The following is a 21,486-nucleotide window of genomic DNA, read 5'->3' as shown; positions in this document are numbered from 1 at the left end:
CCTGTTTCTTCTCCCCCCCCTCTTCCTTTTGTTGCCACCTCCCTCTTCAGTGCTCTTTCTTTTCTCTTTTCTTCTCTTCTCTCTCCTTCAACAGTATTGATGCTTCCAGTTTTCTAATTTTTTTTCTTTCAGGCTTATATCTCAGACCTTCTACCTCCCCCTCAATTTCCTGTTCTGCTCAGTGGAGTGACATCCTGAGCCAGATCCTCTGCATTATAAAAAAAGGGGGGGGGGGGAGAAAAGCTACAACAAACCCGCCAGATCTGATCTCTGATATGATGTGGCAGATGGCAGAATCAGAATGAGGCGGCAGCAGGCCCTATCGGAGGTCTGGAAGCAAGGTGAATGGAAAATGGGGTGTTATTTCCCTCTGCTCCACAGTTCCATCCCCATTCCTATCCCCAATTACACAAACAAGTAATTCATTCCCTCTAAGATAATGTGACATTGCCTAATGCAATTTTTAAGAACTGAATTTTTTGCCCTTTTTCTTTTTAGATAATTTTCTTTCCATTTCTTCAGCCCTCTTAAAAATATTTGGTTAAAAGACATCAATAAGTTATTTTTATATTATTATAACATAAGAGCTTTATCTCTCACTATAAGGTTTATAAAAATGATTTCTTCACATCATTGTTAGCTCCATTTTACAGAGAAGGAAATTAAGGCTTATTTTAAATGACATATATGAATGGCCATAAGTAGCATTCAAAACCATATCTCCTGGCCTTATATATAGCACTATTTCTTTTTTGAATTGTTTCTCAATGAACAAACATTTATTTTATCTTTCCCAACCTCTTCTCTTCTTCTCCTGAAAAGAAAAAATAAAGGAGAAAAAAATCCTTTTTAACAAATATGTCTAACAAAACAAAATGCCACATTGGCCATATCCACTCTTTCCACTATATCTGTGTGGATTGAACCCAACAAGCAGGAACAGTCAACAAACATTTTCTGAGTTACTTACAAAGAGTTATTCCCAGACAGGAACAAGTGAGCCCCAGGCTGCTCTCCCCAAGGGTTTTCTGATTCTCTAATAGGCTCAAATTCCAAATCTGTTCAGGTGATGGTTTGTTTTCACTGCTGTCAGGAATGAAAGAAAGTCTTTCCCTTAAATTCACAGAGATGGGGTTCTTGAGTAACTGAACATGACCACCACCCTGGAGTCTGTAACCTGGCAGGCTGGCCTTTATTACTGGATTAGGGGTTCCTTGAGGCAGGATTTCTAAAGCCTCTACTCACTATGTGGTTTTTTTTTTGGATTGGTTTGATTTATCTGCTTCTCCTTGAGTTCTGTGTAAATCAAGGAGCTCCACTAGATAGATTGCTGAAACTGAGTTTGACCTTAGACCCTCACTAGCTGAGTGATCCTGGGCAAGTCACTTAACTCAGTTCTCTGTTTCCTCATCTATAAAATGAGCTGTTCAGGACCTAATACTAGGTATTGAGAAGAGAGAGAAAGAGCAAAGAAGCAATGAAAGATATAACCTTCATTCCTGGAGAAAGATCAGGGAGAAGAGACACTGTCCAAGTTCCTGTCCTCAAAGGAAACACACAGTCCCCATCAAGTGTGAGGGGAATCCTAACACCTTACCCCACCCCAATCAGTGCTGCTTGCACTGTTAATGCTCTTCTTGGTGGACTGGGATCTCCCCCTCTTACCAATCACCTTACTTCAGTTGGGAGTTTCAAAGCTGTGTGGTTGCAGGTCTTAATTAAAGGGTCTTAATTAAATTAGGATCCCATCTGGCTGGGATGAGCCAGGCCCTTAATGAGGATCTTATGTCAACTACACTGGAAAGTAGATGGGGACCTAGCTGAGCAGAGACTGAATTCTGAGGCTAGAATTATTTCAAATGGAAATGGTGAGAAGATTGTGGGTGGTAAATAATGCTTCTGAACCCTCTGAGGCAATGTAGGAAGAAGCTTTGGATGACCTGGTCCAGAAATAGAGGTGAAGGGTATGAAATGTATCAGGAGAATATTATATTTAAAAGCAGTCTCACTTTAAAAAATTATCATCTTAGCAAACTTAAGGTATTTGGTAGCATCAATCTTGTTTTACAGATAGGGAGATTGAGGTACAAAAACAAAAAGTGGTTCACTCAAGGAGTCACATGAGGACAGAATCAGTAATAGAATCCCCCTTTTTAGTCAGACACACTGGAAGTGAAGCTCAAGATATTGAAAACTCATCTCAGGAAGCAAAGAGATTGGCTCTTCCTTTTACCCAGAGCAGTTTTCCAAACCAGTTATCCTGGCCAACCATCTGGGGGGGGGGGGAGAAACCTATTTGGCTGCCTCTCTGGCCCAGGAGGTGCCGGATTCTCTTTGCCTTAGGCTGTCTGGCTAGGTTCCACTTGGATAGTAAAAAATGAAGAGACCTTACTCTCCTTTCACCATCCCCAGATCTCTAAGCTGCCAAGAAACAAGCTCCTTCTCTCTAAGCGCCCCCCCCCACATTCCACTTCCCTCCACCCCAGGAGCCAATCCCTTCCAACAGACAAATCCCCAATCCTACTTCCCCAGCAACTTGTGGGAACTGAGTTAGGACAACCCAGAGTTCCACGACTTCAGAATTAGTGTGGGTAAAGGCTGCTGCTGATTCCCTGGTGACTTTGGAGTAACTAGTAAATGCCTTCTCATTTCTTTGAGCTCAGACTTTATGGGGTTAGGGGGCATCCACATTGCTATATGTCATCCCCTTGCCTATCCTTCCACACATGCACACACACACACACACACACACACACACACACACACACACACACAGTCACCAGCTCTGCTGGCAAGACCACAGGACTAGAAATCTTCGGAAGTGACATTTCTCTTCTCCCACTCCCAACCTCGACATTGGATTATCTCCCAATCTGGAACAACTAGCTCATTCTGTACCCCGACTTCCTTTCTCACCACTCTCCTCCCCTCCCCACATGAACACCATGACCCAGATGTCCAAGCATCACGATCCTTCTCCCCCAGCCAAGCTGCCCACCCACCCACCATTCATCTTTCTGAGAGCCAGGGTCCACGTCATAGAGAGAAAACCTCACCACAGGAGCTGTGCCACAAGCCCAGGTCACTGATGCTCCTCACTAGAGAAGGGATGTGAGTGACTCAGTTTCCGCTTGCTCATCTCCAGAAAGAATAGAATGGAGAAAAGACATCTAGCTCCACAGTAATTTCTCCCTCAACATTTACCAAGAGGAACCATCAGAGTGATTAGCAGTCAGAGTTTTCACATCATATCACCCACTTAATATCCCATAGGACAACAGTGACCCATACAGTTACATATTGGGAAACTGAGACCCAGAGAGATGATGTCATTTGTGTGGGGTCACACAGCAAGGGAAGGGCAGATCTTTCGTATATATTGGGTATTGACTTATCTGTGTATATATTGTTTCTCTTTATAGAATGGAAGCTCCTTGAAGGAAGCATCTGTTTTGTTTTGTCTTTGTATCCACAGTGCCTTACACATAGAAGGCCCTTAATAAGTGGTTATTGAATGAATGAATGTTCTGACATGTAGTCTAAGGGTTCTTGCTATTAGAACTGAACTTTCCACCTCTGGGGAGCTCTCATTGGCTGGCCCCAGCCAACAGGGAGCACTCAGTCTTAGACACATGAGAGAACAGGTAACAAATCCTATAGGACCATGTATAGCAATAGTGTAAGGCAGTAACTTTCATTTGGGGGAGAGGAGGAACAGAACAAGACATTCTCCTGAGTACAAAATACAAAATTATGGCTAGAAAGCCTGAAGTACAGAGGAAGGGAAGTTAGGCATGGTATTCCCCAGGATCATCTCTCCAGGTGTAGAGACTCCTTTCTGGGGTCTCTAAAGGAAGAGGGTTTTGAAGGGAGTGTTTCATTGGAAATACATGGAAATAGAGAAATAGGCAGTGTCAATCAACAAGAATTGGGGATTGACACAATATTGGGTGTGGGGAAGAAGAAATATGATCAAGAAATGGAATAGGGTCATAGATTTGAAGCTGGAAGGGCTTCTTTCAACTAACTCATTCCCAGGGAAATGAAGTACTTGCCCAAGGTCACACAGGTGGAATTTGAACCCAGATCCTCTGATTCCAGAACTAGGGCTCTTTCTACTGGACCATACTGCTTCAAAGGAAATGGAACAAGAAGAGGCAGGGTGAGAATGAACATTTTTGGCATTGTTGGAAAAGGAGGGGTGGACAGGAGATAAGAGCATCATGGGGTATGAAATGAAGTAATTGAAATGCGACAACCCCCTGCATGGTGAGCATTTGTCGGGCACACAGGGCTCTGGATGTACAGCTGTTGCCAGCAGCTGGATCTCTGCAGGTCTGAGAAGTAGGATGAGGGTCAAGAAGAACAAGTGAAGTATAATTCATTTTTCAGGTTGGATCTCAGAGAGTTGCAGGCGGGGGAGGTGGGGGCTCTGAAGATGCGAGAGGAAAAGCAAATGGATTATCATTTCCACCCTCCCTTACCCTAACACCCCATCCCCTGATTCCAGTCCACAGGAAACATGTCCTGGTTGCCTCTGAATGGAGAGCATTCTTGGTCTCACCCAATAAGTAAAAATAATGTTTTAAGCTCATTTTAATAAGTGAAGGAGAATGTCCTGATGTCTGAATCCTCCAGACACTTGTTAAAGGAGCTATGACCTAGGCTAGGTTTAGAGTGGTTTCCTACATTTTCTCTTTCCCATATTGACCCCTGAAGCACCTCCCTCTGCTCCTTGGGGCCAGGGGTCAGAAGGCTGATGGGCAACACTGGTTGCCTAGTAACCACAGTCTCCCAGACCCCATTCTCTCATCTGCCACTGACAGGCAGTACTAGGTGGTTGACTTCCTTCGGATCGCCCCTCACTGCCTGTTCCTTTGTTGACACATCCTTTGATTTCATGCATCTCCTTTCAGAGAAAATCTGATGGCACAAGCCCTTGTGACTGCCTTAACTCTTCATACAGCATTGATAGTTCTTCCTTTGGATAGTGTGGGAATAGTGATGGTGGCAAGCAGAAACAACAGCAATGATAATAATAATACAAAAATTGAGGAATAATACTTTCTGCATTTCAAAAACACTTAGAATTACAGATTTTCTAGAAACATGTGAGGTCCATATCTAGAAGGCCCCTGTCCCCCCTCCCCCCAGAACATCTTCTAATATAAGAGATAAAAAAACATTGGGACAATTTCAAAATAAAGGAAGCAACTTGTCCAAGGTCACACAGCAATTCAAAACTCAAAGCAGACCCTAGATTTCTTTCCATGAGTCTATCTTCCTTTCTCTCTGCATTTCTAAACTCCTAGGAGAATAGTAACAGCATGAATTTTTCTTTATCTAATTGACCATGTAGGTATGCCAAATATCCTCAAAACAGCTCAGTGATCCTTGCTTAGTAATTTCTTATCTGTATGATAGTGACTCTTGGAAGGATGGGAAGAATGAAGGAGGAATTCTATAGCCTGCAGGTCACCACCAAACACTTAACCAGGAATCTTTTAGCTCCAGTCTCTAAGACAAGAAATGCTGAGATGGACCAAATAGGGTTAAGGAAAGGCTGTGGGGATGGAGTTTGGGTAAAGCAAGTGTCATTTCTCTCATTTAGACAACTAAGATTCCCAAGTCCTGGGAATGCTTTATTCTCTGTTCCAAAAACATGATTCTGCAAACAGAAATTGACAGTCAAGGTAATTTTACAAGACATCATCCCCTTACCCCCCTTTCATCCCACTGTAACCCTCCCCTCCCCCCCAATATAGACACCACGGAACATCTGAAACAGAGACCCAGTACCCTCTGTCTTATTCAACCTTGCTCCTTCCCAAGTAACTGGCAACCCTTTAGAGCCCTGGATGGAGGAAGCAAAGGTTGCAGAGGGGACTCAGGTGTTCCCTCCCCATTTCTTGGGGAAATATCCAATACAGGAGGAGGGGACTCAGGGGGCATTGGAGGGCAGAGGAGGAGAGATCACTAACAATACAATGTCTGAATGTCTTTCCATTTGTGCCCAATGAATCTTTTGCTGGGATTAGAAGACTCTTTTCCCACACCCTAGCAAAGCCTATCCTATCAGAGTTTGCCTCCCAACATTATCTGAAGAATGGGAGATAGGATCATTTTAGGGATCCTTATTAGCAGGGGAGAGTGACTTTTAAATATGAGCTGTGTGTGTGTGTGTGTGTGTGTGTGTGTAATGATGATTGACAGTTATCCCTCCCACTTCACTCTACTGACCTTCAAAGACTAGGAGCTGACAATTTTCAACTACTATGAAGGTGTTTGTTCTAACTCCAATTCATCTTCAGTGTTTCCACACAGGCTGTTGGAAATGCCTTTCTCTTCACTGCAAACTTTCCTGAGCTCTTTCAACTTTTTTTTTTCTGAAGATATTCACTATCTTATGTCTATCTTTTCTTGAGTACAGTGGCCAAGGATCTAAGGTTCTAAGTGCCTCTACATCACTTTTGATCCCTAGAGATATTTGACTCTAGATCTTTGCCAAAGGCTTCCCTAACCCCACCCCCCAGACCTCTGGAGCTCAATGTCTAGCCACAACTCAATCTTCTGTGAGGTTCAGCTACCTAGAACCCATCCCTTCTTCATTTCTCATGTTTAAGTTTAATCAATAGCTCCCACTTCAAAGCTCTCTTCCATTCCTTTCTCCCTTAACTTTACTCTGATTATACCCCACAATCCAGCTTTCACTATCCCTTCCTGCCTGAAAATCCAGTCCCTTTTCCATCCCATACCCCCTAGGTCTCCTCTTCTTCTGACGGTACAATCTCCTTCAGCCCCTGGTGGAGGGAGGGAAGGTCCCTAAAAACCCTCCCCTCTACCCACCCAGGGCATCACCCAGAAGGATAGTAGGGGGCATCACTATGGTAATTGTAGTCTGGGCACACCTTCTGGACCAGCCGATAGTCTGTGCTGTAGAAGGCGATATAGATACAGATGACTTTGAAGGGCTTGGAGCAGTTCCAGGTAGCTGAGCTCTGCGTGTGGTCCCGGGAGCAGGTTTTGGCAGGGTCATGAGTGCAGAGTGAGGTTCGCCGACCCCGATCCACCTTCTCCCACTCCACCCGGCAATTGAAACTCTTGGATGCTTTGGCTTCAATGAAGATCTGCTGCTCTTGGTGGAACTCCACAGCCTTGCTGGGGGGGACTAGGCTGACTGAGATGTTCCCTTGACCAGTGGCATTATGCTGGAAGTGGACACTGAAGGTACCATTGCCATGGTCCACAATCTTCCCTGTGACCAGTAGATTCAATGCCACTGTCTTGATGTTGGAATAGAAGTCGCCCCAGCCAAAGATTTTTTTCAGCTTGGCAGGAGATGCAGCACTATGGTGGGTATGGGAAGGGGGCTGTCCTGGATCCCCCCACGACTCCCCTGGTGGGGCTAGCAGCCCAAGGAGTGTGGAGCTGGTAATCTGACGGGATTTAGGAGAGAGATGTCCTCGTTTCCGAGGCACCCTGGACCGAGGTTGTCCCTCAGCATCATCATGTTCAGGGTCATCAGAGCCATGAGGGGAGTCATCTTGGCCACAGATGACCTGGGAGTTGGAAGGAGAGAAAGGTGAGAGTCCCATCTATAGGAAACCTAAATGACCAAGTTCTTGCTAACTCCTCCTCTTCCTTATAACTGACATCTCTAGTTCCATGAGTCCCTCTTTCTTGAAGAAATAGCTCAAGTGCATCTTCTACATGAAAGCTTTACTAAGCCCCCCCCCCCAAAATGAGTCCTCTTTCTGCTAAGCTACTTTGTATTTAACAGTTTCTTATACATTAGTTTTGTTTTTAGGCTTTCTATATATATGTATATACTTTTTATATGTATATGCTATGTATATACTTTCTAAGTATTTGTTGTCTGTCCCATTTAATTGTAAATGCTTTGTTTCATTTCTTGTGCCTACCTAGCACCTAGCTGGTACCTAGTATGTACAATAAATGCTTATTGATTGATTGATTGAACAAAGGAACTTCCCCTTCCCTCCCATGTTAATCCTATATCATATGCCCTGAATTGAAAACTGCCCTTGCTTGAATCTTGATCTCTTCTACCACTCATATTCCCAATTTTCAACCCCTCTATGGTAGAAAGAATATTGGACCTAGAGTCAGAAGAGATCTGAGTTTGAGTTCCAACTTGGGACACCTACTAAGCTATGTGATAAAAAAATTTACTTTTTCTAAGTTTGTTTCTCCATCAATACAACAGCAATAATAATACATGATCAAACTCAATAGTTTATTATAAGAAAATCCTTTGTAAATCTTAATGCAGTATATTTGAGTTTTAGCCACTATTATTATTGTCATCATCATTATTCTGCCTTCAATTCTGGTGCTCTTCTTCCTGAAATCTTACTAGCATAGTAGTACAGCCTCCAGCTTGAGAGAACACATACAGTCTACACCAGGAGATCCTTCTTGGAAAGGGATGCCCAGACAAAAAAAAAGACCAGACAGTGGAATATCAACATGGACCAAACCACAAAGAGCTTGGATCCGTGACTGGAGAGTGTATATGGATACATGTGTATAAACATGCCCATATATATCTATATATCTATATATCTATATCTATATCTATATCTATATCTATATCTATATATATACTTCTGTATATGGGGAGAGAGGGAGATGGAGAGAAATACACACAGAGAAAGACTGATAGAAAACAAGACAGAGGGAAGAGTGAGAGTGTCACCTTCCAAGCAGAGCTGAGCTAGAGAATGCCAATTTTCCCACTCCCTTGACTAATCTTTCTGGAGGAGAGAGGGGAGGAAAGGGTGCTGCTAGAAAAGGATGTCCAAGCATATGGACAACCTGAGGGAATCTAGCCCAAGCCTGATAGCCTGAAGGTAACACACAGTATGTGTGTAGGGTATTTTTGTAAGTGTGTTTCTGATGAGCTAGCATGTGTTTTTCCGGATATTGACTTGGGTCCACTCTATGGCATGTGGGAAATGCTGGACAGCTCCCTTATCCTAACTTGGAAAAGAGTCAGTAACAAAAAAAGGTTATTTAGTGATAAAGGGACAGATGTCCATACCTTTCTGAAGGAAGCTACTGATCCTCTGGAAATACCTTTCCTTCTTCCTACTAGTGTCAGAGACTGTGCATCCATCTCCATATCAATAGCACAGTATCTGGCACATACCGGGGCTTAATGTTTTTTGACTAACTGGATTCCCCTTTCCAGGTGAGCCTCCTGGATCTGGGTATAAAGGATGAAGAAGACATGGGTCCCGGAGAGAGGTTAAATGTTAGGAGTCATCGACCCCGATGTGTCTGACTGAGGATGGAGGTGTGTGAAGCAGAGATGAAGGCCACAGGTGGCTGATGTAAAGGGAGGACTGTTTTATGTTGGATGGGGGAGGGGCGGGCTTAGTTGCTGTGGCCCAGGGCCAGAACGTGCATCTGGGGATCCGGCTTCCACGTAAGATTTAGGGAATGATGTGGGGAAAGAAAAGGTGACATTGTCAGGGAAGGTCAGGTAGGGATTGGGAAACAAGTAAGAGACTCTCCTTGCCCAGCCAGGGGGGTGGGTCAGAAATACAGAAGTGGCGGTTAGGGGAAGACGCCCAGGAGTTTGGGGAGGGGGACAGGTTTTCGTGGCGATGGGCGGAAAGCAGGGAAAAGGGAACAGGGAACCAGGGAGCTCTGCTCAGCTGCCGAGAGAGCCCGAGGCGGGGAGCCGGCTGCCAGGGTCCTGTGGGGCTTGGGCTGCGCGCAGCCGAGAGAAGAGAGGAAAACAACAGGCGGAGAGGAAGGGAGGGGAGTGAAGGGGGGAGAGAGAGGCAAGGAGGTGGGGGCCGGTCCCTCTCCAGATCTGACTCCACGCTGGGGGGCTCCCCTGGAGCGTGGAGGGAGCGGTAGAGGGGACGGCCCTCGATTCGAATGAAAATCGAGTTCTTCCATCCCACCCTTCTACCTCTATTCCCGGAGGGCTAAAATCAGTCGCCGGGCGGGGATGGGGGGAGTAGAGGGGGTGAACCCCCAGGCTAACACCCTTGGTCTGTCCCAGACGTGAGGGGGCCATCATCTTTTAGGACTTAAATCCTCCCCCTCCCCCTTCCATTCCCCACTCCTCCCCCTCACCCGGGGATAACTGGGGGGGGGGGGACGTGCCATCCGACCCTTCGGGTCCATTAACCCTTTCTTGCACAATTCTTTGCTCCAGCCCCGGGACTCTTTCTCTTCTCCACGTCCAGCCTTGGCAAGTTGGGAGGTGGGGGTGGGAGAGAAAGTTTGCGTCCTCGGAAGCTTCCCGCGCCGCAACCCCGCTCCCTCACGCCTGGGGACCCGGGGCCCTCTCCCCCGCTCCCCGCGGACTACTCACCAGATAAAGGCTGCCCTGCACCAGGAACACGAAGCAGCAGCGGGTGAGCCGCATCTTCTCCCCACTTCCTCTCGGGGCGCCGCCCTGCCCCCTCACCCGCCCCTCTCTTGGGGGCTCACGGCTCCATACTCCAGCGCCCCGCGGGAAGCGCCCCTCCTCTTCCAGCTGTCCGCGCTGGTCCCGCCCCTGCCTCGGTCCGGCCGCGCGGCCACCCTCTGCTCCGCGGGCGGCTGCTGGGGGGCTGGCCCGCCCCGCGCCCCGGAGTCCCGGCGGAGCTGCGTTCTGGATGCGGCCGCGCGGCCGCTCCTTGGTTCCAGATGTGCGCCCTGCGCGCCCCTCGGCTCCAGCGCCGCCACCCGTGGGCCCCCGCCGCTCCCTTCCAGATGTGCGCCGGACTGGCTCGCACCCTCCCCTCCCTGCAGCCCGCCCCCTCGGACCGGCGCGCCCCCCTGGCGTACGCGCCCCCTCGCCGCCTGCCCACTCCCGGCTGAGCCCTCCCGCTCTGCTCCGGGCCAGAGTGCGGGCCCAGACTGGAGCGCTCCCGCCGCCCCGCCGGCTCCCCGGCTCCTTGTCCCTCCCTCTCTCCCTCCCACCGGCAGCGGCGGCGGCAGCAGGTACCGTGAGCCGAGCCGGCACCTCCGGAGTTAACTCCTCCCCTGCCGGCCCGCAGGCCAGGGGACCCAGGACGCCCTGTCCTCCCAGCCAGGAGTCAGGATTTGGGGCTAAGGAACAGCTCCTGGGCAGTAAAGTGGTCCTTGTGACCTTATTCAGCCAGTCTTCTGGATTTGGGTTCTCTAACAAGACAGTAGATCTACAGATCCATCCCCACCCATCTCTAGAAGAGGCATGGTGGATTAGAGGGGCTTCTGGATGGAATTCAAATTCTCTTCTGACCTATACTAGTTGTGTGACCCTGGGTCAAAGTGTGTCACTGTGTGTGACCCACTACATTCCCGAGAGTGCCTCCATAAGAGATTAAAACACAATTGGAAAAATATTTAACAAAATAAACACATTTGCAACCCCCCCCCCCCCCAATAACTAGTATTTGTTTTCCCTGAATCAATGAGTGACTTTCAGGGATCCTTATGTATAGTTTGGTGACCTCCATTTCTTTCTGAGTTTGACACGGACTGGTTTAAGCAACTCTAAGACCAGGTGTTGACCTGTATTGGCAGACGGAATTTGTTCACCTTGGAGTCCCTATGCCAATGAAGTCTAGTCCTAACTCCATAGGGGAGAGTAGATATGGAAGGGAAGAATGGTCCTACTGCTGAATGAGGTTTCCTTAAATTCATCCATATGGAAAGACCATCCTGCTGCTGAACTGGGGTCTCCCTAAAACCATGAAAAGTGGACCCTTCAGATGATGAAAAAGGGTGAAAACAGCACTCGTACAAAAATATTCATAGCAGCCCTGTTTGTGGTGGCAAAGAATTGGAAATCAAGTAAATGTCCTTCAATTGGGGAATGGCTTAGCAAACTGTGGTATATGTATGTCATGGAACACTATTGTTCTATTAGAAACCAGGAGGGATGGGATTTCAGGGAAGCCTGGAGGGATTTGCAGGAACTGATGCTGAGTGAGATGAGCAGAACAGAAGAACATTGTACATCCTAACAGCAACATGGGGGTGATGATCAACCTTGAAGGACTTGCTCATTCCATCAGTGCAACGATCAGAGACAATTTGGGGCTGTCTGCAATGGAGAATACCATCTGTATCTAGAGAAACAACTGTGGAGTTTGAACAAAGACCAAGGACTATTAACTTTAATTTAGGGGGAAAAAACCCTGATGTCTTATTGTCTGACCTTTCTATCTCTTATACTTCATGTTTCTTCCTTAAGGATATGATTTCTCTCCATCACATTCAATCTGGATCAATGTATACCATGGAAACAATGTAAAGATTGACAAATTGCCTTTTGTGGGGGTTGTGGGGGGAGGGAAGTAAGATCAGGGGAAAAATTGTAAAACTCAAAATAAATAAAATCTTTATAAAATGAAAAAAAATTAAGACCCTTCAGAGATGAAAGATACTTTCTCCCTTTGGATTCTTTTCAGAATTTTCTATCCTGGAAGTCTAGGCTAAGTCTTTGCTACCCCTTTGACCAGTTTTGCTCTTTTGTTTTGGGCAGAGCTTCCCTCTGATTTAGAGATAGTAATTTCATTACACCCCAGTCTTCTCAATCACTCCCAATTTGGGGACAGGTACCATCTTTTCTGGACCTCTGCCCTGGGTTTTCATCTAACCCTGTTCTAAAGGTTTCCTTGGGCCCGAGGCTGAGGACAAGACTCTAATCTTTGGATAGAGGCATTCTCTCATATGTCCGGTGCTCAATTCAAGTTTTTTGATGAAATAGTAGCTTGGTAGGTCAGAACTGATGACCTTGGACTTCCTGGGAATGTGGCTGGATGAAGGACTGGGACTGGAGGCTGGACAGACCTCCTTTACCTTCTCTTTCTTTGTTCTTTTACTGCTTTTTGCTCCCTGTGGCTCAGTCACCCAAGCATAGAGATTGCGGGATCAACCCTCAGGTTTTCAGCAGTTTCAACAGAACTGCCTTCCAGAAAGTAGATCTCCCAAAGCAAATTAAAAAGAAAAACAAAATGAGGGCACTTTAATAATTTAAGATCCCCCCCCCAAATAAGGACTAAAAGCCTTTACCTCATACACTTACTAGCTTCATATTTCTGAGCTAATCATCCAAGGCACTCTCTGCCTCCATTTCCTCATCTGTAAAATGAAGAGATCAGGCATGATGGCCTCAAAAGTCCCTTCCCACTCTTCATCTGTGTCTCTCTAATCCTTTCCTGACCTTTATTTAATTCTGCTATTTATTTAAACTGTTGTCTCATATGGTGGAGTGGTGGAAGGTTTCTGTAATACAGTTGGAATCTTAGAAAGTAGAAGATATTGCCATCTGATCTCTGAGGTTTGATGTAAGTCTCAATATTCAAAGTCCATCTCCCTAGCCTGAGAAAGGGGCCCTTTCTCAGAAGGGATCAGAAAGTCCTTTCCCAGTGCTTGGCCTATGGGTTCTGTGCTTTGTGAATTGTCCAAGGCCAGGGTTTTATCATAGGATCACTTCCCCCTGCTCCAGCCCCCAGCCACCTCCCCCCACCATCTGTCAGTCTGTGTGCGTTCAGGGAATGCAGATGAATCTTAATATCAGCTTGAGCTAGTGTAATGAGGAAGACAAACAAAAAAGTGTTTTAGGATGCACTGCCAAGTCCTGGTTTATTATTATTATTATTATTATTATTATTATTATTATTATGCCAAAGCTTGGATGATCAGGACCACAGCTCCCTGGGGAGAAATGCTGGGTTAGGTGAAGAGTTATAGATATTGTTTTAAAAAATGACCTCCAAAAACCATAAGAAGGAACAAAGATATTCCAAGTGAAGGTGGCCATTGGGGATATCTGAGAGGAAAGCTTCAGTTTGGGGCAGCTGATAGAGGCAACTCAGCCTGGTTTGCAATTGTACCTAACAAAGGGTCATTTCTAAGACCACACAGGGAGGAAAACTTTGCTCAATCATTACCTCATCTAAGGGATTTCCTCTTTCCCAGAGTAGTGCAAAGAGTTCTACATTTGGAGTCAAAAGACCAGGGTTCAAGCCCCCAGCTCTGCTATTCCCTGGGTGTGTAACCTTAGGCAAACTGCTTGCATGCTCTGAGTCCCAATGTTTCTTTCCTGTAAAAATGATCCCTTCTCCCCACAAATAACACCAATCACTTGGTTTAGTGACTGCTCCCCCCTCTCAATTCTCTCTAATTCTTTCTTTCCCTCCCTCCCCCTACCCCATATCTCTGTGTGTGACTCTACGTCTTTGACAGGCTGGCTGTCTCACTAATATACACATATATGCATATATATATATATATATATATATATATTTATATATATATCCCCATACACCTCAATTACTACCCTTCTCACAAAGAATTCTCCCTTGTAATAAAAATAATAATCATAGCTAGTATATAGTGATTTTAAGATTTGTAAAGCATTTTTTTACTAGGTGTGTTGTCTGGGCAAGTCACTTAACCAAGTTTGCCTCCATTTTATCACTCATGATATGATCTGGAGAAGGAAAAGGGCAAACCACTCCAACATCTCTGCCAAAGGGGTGGCTAGGTGGCGCAGTAGATAGAGCACCTGCCCTGGAGTCAGGAGTACCTGAGTTCAAATCTGGCCTCAGACACTTAATAATTACCTAGCTGTGTAGCTTTGGGTAAGCCACTTAACCCCATTGCCTTCCCCCCAAAAAAACAACATCTCTGCCAAAAAAAACCCAAAACAAAATGGGGTCACAAGGAGTCAAACATGACCAAAACAACTTAAAAATAGCAAAAATCATTTTTACATATATTATGTCATTTGATCTTCTTAACAAGAATCTTGTCTAGGTTATTATTATTATTTCCATTTGGAAGTAGAGGAAATTGATGCTGAAAAAGATAAGATGACTCTCATAGCCACACAGCTAGTGAGATTGTCTGTGGCAGAACCCAAACCCAGGTCTTCCTGTTCCAAGTGCAGCATTCTGCCCATGATGCTGTCTAAGTAAGGACCAATATGTTGAGCTTGTCTAAGATTTGCCTCATTCTTCACCTGTAGTCCACCATCTTTCCTCTCTGATGAGAAGAGGGAAGTATTTTTCACTAAATCCTCTGGGAGTAAGCCCCTCTCCCTTCCCCACTTCTGTGGAGTTTACCCAACTGCCTCCACTTCCTGACATCTCTCTTTTGCTCTAAATCCCCTCAGCATCGAGGATATAGATTGGTTGGACACTTACTACAACAACTTATCTTTCCTGATTTCATTACACACCTTTACCAATTCTATGCTTCTGTCAAATTTCTGGGAATGAAGGGTAGGGAAAGAGTGAAGAAAGGGGTATGACTGAGAATTCTGGGAAAAATTCTGGGAAGGTTCACTAAAAGTAGGTAAGAAGTTTTACTAGGAAATAATAATAGTTTCAGACTCTTTGTGATCCCATTTGGGTTTTGTTTTGGGTTTTTTTGCAGAAATACTGGAGTTTGCCATTTCCTTCTCTAGCTCATTTTACAGATTAAAAAACTGAGGCAAACTGCATTAAGTGATTTGTCCAGGGTCTCTAACTAGTATTTAATTCCTGCTATGTGCAAGGCACTATGTTAAGAGCTTAACAAATATCTTTTTTGATACAAAAACCCTAGAAGGGAGTTGGTTTTTTAACCCTTATTTTATAGATGAGGAAACAAAAGTTAGTATTTGCCCAAGGTCCCACAGCTAGTAGGTTTCTGAAGCCAGATTTGAATTTATTACTTCTTGATTGCAGACTGATGCTCTCTCCACCGAGTCAGCTAATTTATCTATTAGCTACCATCCTACTACTCCACAATTCTGAAAAAGAAATGGCATATGTGATATATATTTTGGAGTTTGGGGTAACATGGGTTTCTGTGAAATGATAAGCACTACTATGCCAAGATCCCAACTCTTTTAGAAAGTCCAAAAGTCCTTTGCTGATAATAGAATAAATATTTTACTTAGTTTTGTGTAATCACTTCCCCTTCCTGGATCTCAGTTTCTTCATCTAAGCAACGAGAAGGTTGGATTGACTAATCCCCTTCAACTCTGACTTCTATATTATTCTTCTATATTATATTATTCTAAAAGTACAGACAATTTTGGTTTGAAGAAGTCTATTCCTATGCATGACTCTTAATACAAATGAGACTGCCCCTTGAAAGGCTTTGAAAGGTTTGAAGAGGTGCACACATCCTAGGTGCCCTTAGGATGTTTCTGCCCATCCAGATTCAAGTTAACCTTGGACAATTTTGCTCAATCATAGATAAGAAGGTTATAGTCCCATAAATTTCAATCTAGAAAGTCATAGGACCTTAGAGATCATTTAGGTCAGAGATTCTTTTTCTATTATGGACTCCATTGGCAGTCAGGAGAAGCCTATGGATTTCTTCTCAGATTAATGCTTTTAAATGCATAAAATAAAGTATCTAGAATTACAAAGGAAAGCAATTATAATAAAATAAAGATGTAATTGTTTTCCCTATCCAAGTTCATGGACCTCCTGAAATCTATCCAGGGAATCCATAGACCCCAGATTAAGAACCAATTATCTAATCTTACACCCTCACTTTTTTTAAAAGATGAGAAAACTGAGACCACAAGAAATTAAGTGACTTGTCCAAGGTCATACAAGTAGGAAATGACAGAGGCAGATTTCAAACTGAAGAACTTAGGGCCCAATTTTACTATTTCTTCCTCTGAATCATGGCTCCTTCTCCTCAGACAACAGACTTGCAGTTCTCACTAGACTCATAATTGAAACCTTCCTTTCCCACTTGACAGAGTCTATCTTAGCTTTTCCTCTGATGGCATTCACAAGGTCACAGGTTGATAATTAGTAGTGGTTTTAGTGAAAATGGGTTAAAATCCTACCTCAGTCCATTTGTGTTCATTTTTTGACTAACCACCAAGTTGTTATTCACAAGAAAGATTCTTTTGAATTTGAATCACTTGGTTTTTGCTTTGACAAAATAAAAAAAAGGCATCAAAAATATATGACAAACAACTGCAATGATATAATTAATTCATTCTTGTTTTAAGATGAAATGGGTGTTTGGAAGCTTCCAGGCAAAGTTATTAACTTTACTAAACATCTGGACAGTCACTGCCCTCCCCAAGTTCCATTCAAGACTTCAAATGAGAAAAAAAAGGAAGGGGGTTTTGATGGTTTGTTTGCTTTTGGTAGAAGTAAAGAGAGGAGAAAATAGGGTATAGGAACCCTGCCTATTTCATGTTCAAATTTTGAATTTCCCAATTGGTCTTATAATGTGACTTGATAAATGTAAATAAATAATTCGGTATAACCCAGTAAAAAAGAGTGGAATCCTAGCAGCAGGTTGCATGGACCAGCAGAGTTAGAATCGCTATGGAACACCTATACCTAGAATAAAGATTTCTGGCAGTCAGCCCTGTGCTCCTCTAGCAACCCTAGGTTGGCGCCACCCAGTCCAACGGGACCTGTATAGTCAGTTTGTACTTGGCACCTGGTTCCCCCAGGGGGCGATGGAGAGTCAGTGTCAGGGCTGGTGAAATGTTACATCACCATTTGGAGGGGGGTAGGTGTTAAAGTGAGGCCAGATCGCCACCTAGTGGAAAATTGGGATCCAACACTCAGGACCCAGCAACTTCTTGTCATCAAAATGGTAAACAGTGCACTTTGCAGATGTGGACTAGGTAAGAGTCTCAGTCTCCTCTAGAGAATTCTTAGTTTCTATCCATCCATCCATCCATCCATCCATCCATCCATCCATACATCATTCATTCACTAATTATTTACTGATTGGCCACTAGCACATTTTAGCACCATGGGGATTTAAGGATTTTGTTCCATTCCATTACAGTGACTGTCTTTGGATCTGGAAATACACACTATAGATTTTTAAGAATAGAAAAGTCTATATTAAAGACCTAATTAAGAATAACTGTAATAGATGCTATTTGTAGAGGGTTTTAGGGTTTAACAATTATTTAGATACATTATCACATTTAGAATATATTATATTATTTAAATCCCTTCCCACAAAGTTTTGTGGGACAGTGATACAAATATTTAGTTCCATTTTTCAAATGAAGAAACTGAGGTGACTTATCCAAGGTCATAGGCTGATCAAGCCAATTCAATTCAATCCAACAAATATTTATTGAATGCTTACTGAGTGTAAAGGACTAAACTGGAGGAAGGGAAGAGACTCAGAGAGAATGGAGAGGAAGAACTGCATGAGACAGAAATTGTGGAGGTAGAATCAAATGGAATCTGTTTTTCCATGGTCATTCAGATTCTGCATGATCCCATGTATTTTGGCAATGATCCTGGAATGTTTTGCCATTTTCTTGTCTAGTTCCTTTTACAGATGAGGAACTGAGGCAAAAAGGGTTAAGTGACTTGCCCAGGGTCACATAGTCAGTAAATGTGGGATGCTGGCTTTGAACCCAGGAAGAGTTCTGACTCCAAACCTGACTTTCTATACTTCTAGCTGTTGAATGGATTGGGCAAAGATCCAATATTAGATGAGAGAAAAGGAGCAGCCTAAGATTTTGAATCCTGATGAATTACTCAATTAAATAACAAAAATTTATCAAGCAAGGTACAAAGCACTTTATAAACATTATGTTATTTGATCCTCACAACTCAGGAGTAGTTACTGTTATCAATCTCCATTTTACACTTGAGAAAACCAAGGTCTTAAGTAACTTGTCCTGGTCACACAATTAATGTCTGAGATTTGATTTGAATTCAAGACTTCCTGACTAGCTGAGGGTGCTAAGAGTTCCAAGAGGTAGAAGTGAATAGGGAACAGGAGATAGCAAAGGCATAGAGGAATGAGGTAAGATGTTATATGAGGGAAACTATAAGGAGATCAATTTAGGCACAGCAGAGTATGTATGAGGGAGAGTAATGTTTAATCAGTCTGGAAAGATAGACTGGAGTCAAATTGTAAAGGTCTTTAAATGTCAGCTCAGGGAGTCTGCATATTAAGGGGAAGCCACTGAATTTTTTTTTAAGCAGAGGATGGGTATGGCCTAACCCAAGTTTGAGGAATATTAATTTGGAAGGTATATAGAGGATGCATTAGAAAGGGGACAGATTGGAAACAGAGAAACCAGTTAGAAGACTATTGCAATAATCCAGGCAAGAGATGAGAGCCTGAATTAGGGTAATTATGATTTGAGTAGAGAGAGAGAGAAAAGGGAATGTATGCTAGAAATATTACAGACTTGAGATCAACAAGCCTTGGCAACAGCCTATGTATGAGAGAAGATTTAAGGGCAGAAAAAGAAGATAAAAGGTGGGGTGAATTTAAGGAAGGAAAAGATGAACTTTCTTGTATCATACATGTTGAACTTAAAATTTATATAGGATGGTGCAGTGGTAGTGGATAAGTGGATAGAACAATGGGCTAGGAATCAGGAAGACATCTGAGTTCTAAGATCTTGAACAAGTCATTTAACCTTGTTTGCCTCCATTTCCTCATCTGTAAAATGAGCTAGAGAAGGAAATGGCAAATCACTCTAGTATCTTTGCCAAGAAAACCCCAAATGGAGTCAGGAAGAGTTGAATGAGACTCAACAATGTCAATGATGATGGGATGATCTAGTGATGATCTCAGGCAGATAGTTGGAGATGTGGAAATGGAGTTCAAAGGAGAGATGAAGCTGGCAGGATGCGAAGATTCTGGGATCATCTTGCATGGAGGTGCTAGATGAAGCCATGGGAACTAATGAAATCATGGAAAGAGGGAGTATAGGGCAGGAGTAAAGAGAGTATAGAGGAGGGCAAAGCTGGAGGTGAAGCAAGGACCAGATAGGAAGGAACACAGCCTATTTAAGAAAAGGTGAAGATAGTGTGATGGAACAGAGACTTCCTGTCAGGGAATCGTGGGGGTTAAGGCAGAAACAATAATCTAGGGTTCAATCTTTGGAATGTCTTGAATGCCAGGATTAAAAATATTCACTAGGTTATGGGAAGTGATGGAAGGGATTTAGAGTGCTGGAGGATCTTTCACTTGTGCTTTAAATTTAATTATTTTTGAATTAACAAAAAACAAATTTCTCTTCCTCCTACCTTATTAAATAGGATCAGAAGTAGGGAGACAAGTTGGGAAACTACTACAATAAAACAGGAATGAAAAGAGATGGACTGGTATTAAAAGGGAAGGGATAGATTTAAAAAAAATGTGAAGGAGGAACTGCCAGGACTTGGTGACTAGAGGTAGACACTGAAGGAGAGGTAGGAGTGAAAAATGACTCAGGTTTCAAGCATGAGTGACTGGGAGAATGTGGTATCAATAGCAGAGACTGGCAAGTCTGGGGGAAGAGCGAGTTTTGGAATAAAATGATAGTTAATTTGGAAAATTCTGAGTTTGGGATATATGAAGGACATTTATTTAGGTGAAAAAGTCTAATAAGCTTTTGGAGAGGGGAATATGAAACTGAGGGAAAAGATTGGAGCATTAGATTGAGATCTGGAAGTGATGATTTGCAAAGAAGTCCAGACCTAAAGCTAAGGGAACTAAGTGTGAATTCTAGTTCTAATTTATGGTTGATTTTGCATTTATGAGCTTCAGTAAAATTGAATGAAATTTAATAAGAATTTATTGAGTCTCTACAATAAACCAGGGACTATTATAGACTAGATGCAGGAAATATAAATACAAAAATGGAAAAGCTCTCAAAAAGTTTATATTTGATTGGGGGGGGAAATTGTGTCTGTATGTATGTGTATATGCATATGTATGTATAGACATACATGCACATCAAGATCTATATAGACAAGCAGCCCTGACTAAGGCCTCAATTGAACTAATACATTTTGGTCTCTAGAGAGTGGACTCTCAAAGTTGGTCTCTCAGAGTTCTAATAGTAATATTGAGGAACTATTTTCTAATAATTTCACTTAAAAGCCCCCATGGATATGCTCTTCATTAACAATTAGCCCAACAGCTTTTTTAAAAAAGGTATTTCCTAATGGGTAATTGCAATTATATTAAATTTGTACTTTTGTACAAGCAAAACCAATACAACCAAGATTAAAAGAAATCTGGGAAATAAGTTTTATAGACAGTGTTTCTGATAAAAGTATCAATTCTAAAATATATAGAGAACTGAGGCAAATCCTTAAGAATAAAAATCATTCCCCAATTGATAAATGGTTAAAATTTATGAATAGGCAGTTTTCAGATGAAGCAATTAAAGTTATCTATAGTCACATGAAAAAATACTTTGTCACTATTAATAAAATACAAATTAAAACAACTGTGATGTACTACCTCACACCTATCAGACTGGCTAATATGAGGGTAAGGTTCTACCTTGATGGACTCGTTTGTTCCATCAGTGCAACAACCAGGTACAATTGGGGCTATCTGCAATGGAGAATACCATCTGTATCCAGATAAAGAGCTGTGGAGTTTGAACAAATTTCAAGGATCATTCTTTTTAATTTAGGAAAAAAAAACTAGATATCTTATTGTCTGATCTTGTTATCTCTTATACTTTTTGTTTCTTCCTCAAGGATGTGATTTCTCTCTCATCACACTCAGTTTGGA

The 21,486-nt window shown here is 43.2% G+C and overlaps 1 protein-coding gene across 1 annotated transcript; it reads right to left on the bottom strand.

The window, feature by feature from the left end:
• Nucleotides 1-5,774: 5,774 nt before the first annotated feature.
• NXPH3 (neurexophilin 3) lies at nt 5,775-10,469 on the bottom strand. The gene is made up of 2 exons (XM_074220594.1): nt 10,355-10,469; nt 5,775-7,559 (listed from the first exon to the last, which is right to left on the bottom strand). The coding sequence occupies exons 1-2, from the start codon at nt 10,406-10,408 to the stop codon at nt 6,855-6,857; spliced, it is 759 nt and encodes a 252-aa protein (XP_074076695.1). The 5' UTR covers nt 10,409-10,469; the 3' UTR covers nt 5,775-6,854.
• Between the last annotated feature and the right edge of the window lie 11,017 nt (nt 10,470-21,486).

The sequence above is a fragment of the Macrotis lagotis genome, chromosome 2, assembly GCF_037893015.1.
Source record: "Macrotis lagotis isolate mMagLag1 chromosome 2, bilby.v1.9.chrom.fasta, whole genome shotgun sequence".
NCBI lineage: Eukaryota > Metazoa > Chordata > Mammalia > Peramelemorphia > Peramelidae > Macrotis > Macrotis lagotis.
Note: the sequence above shows the minus strand (reverse complement) of the source record. Positions and strands in the feature narration are given on the sequence as shown.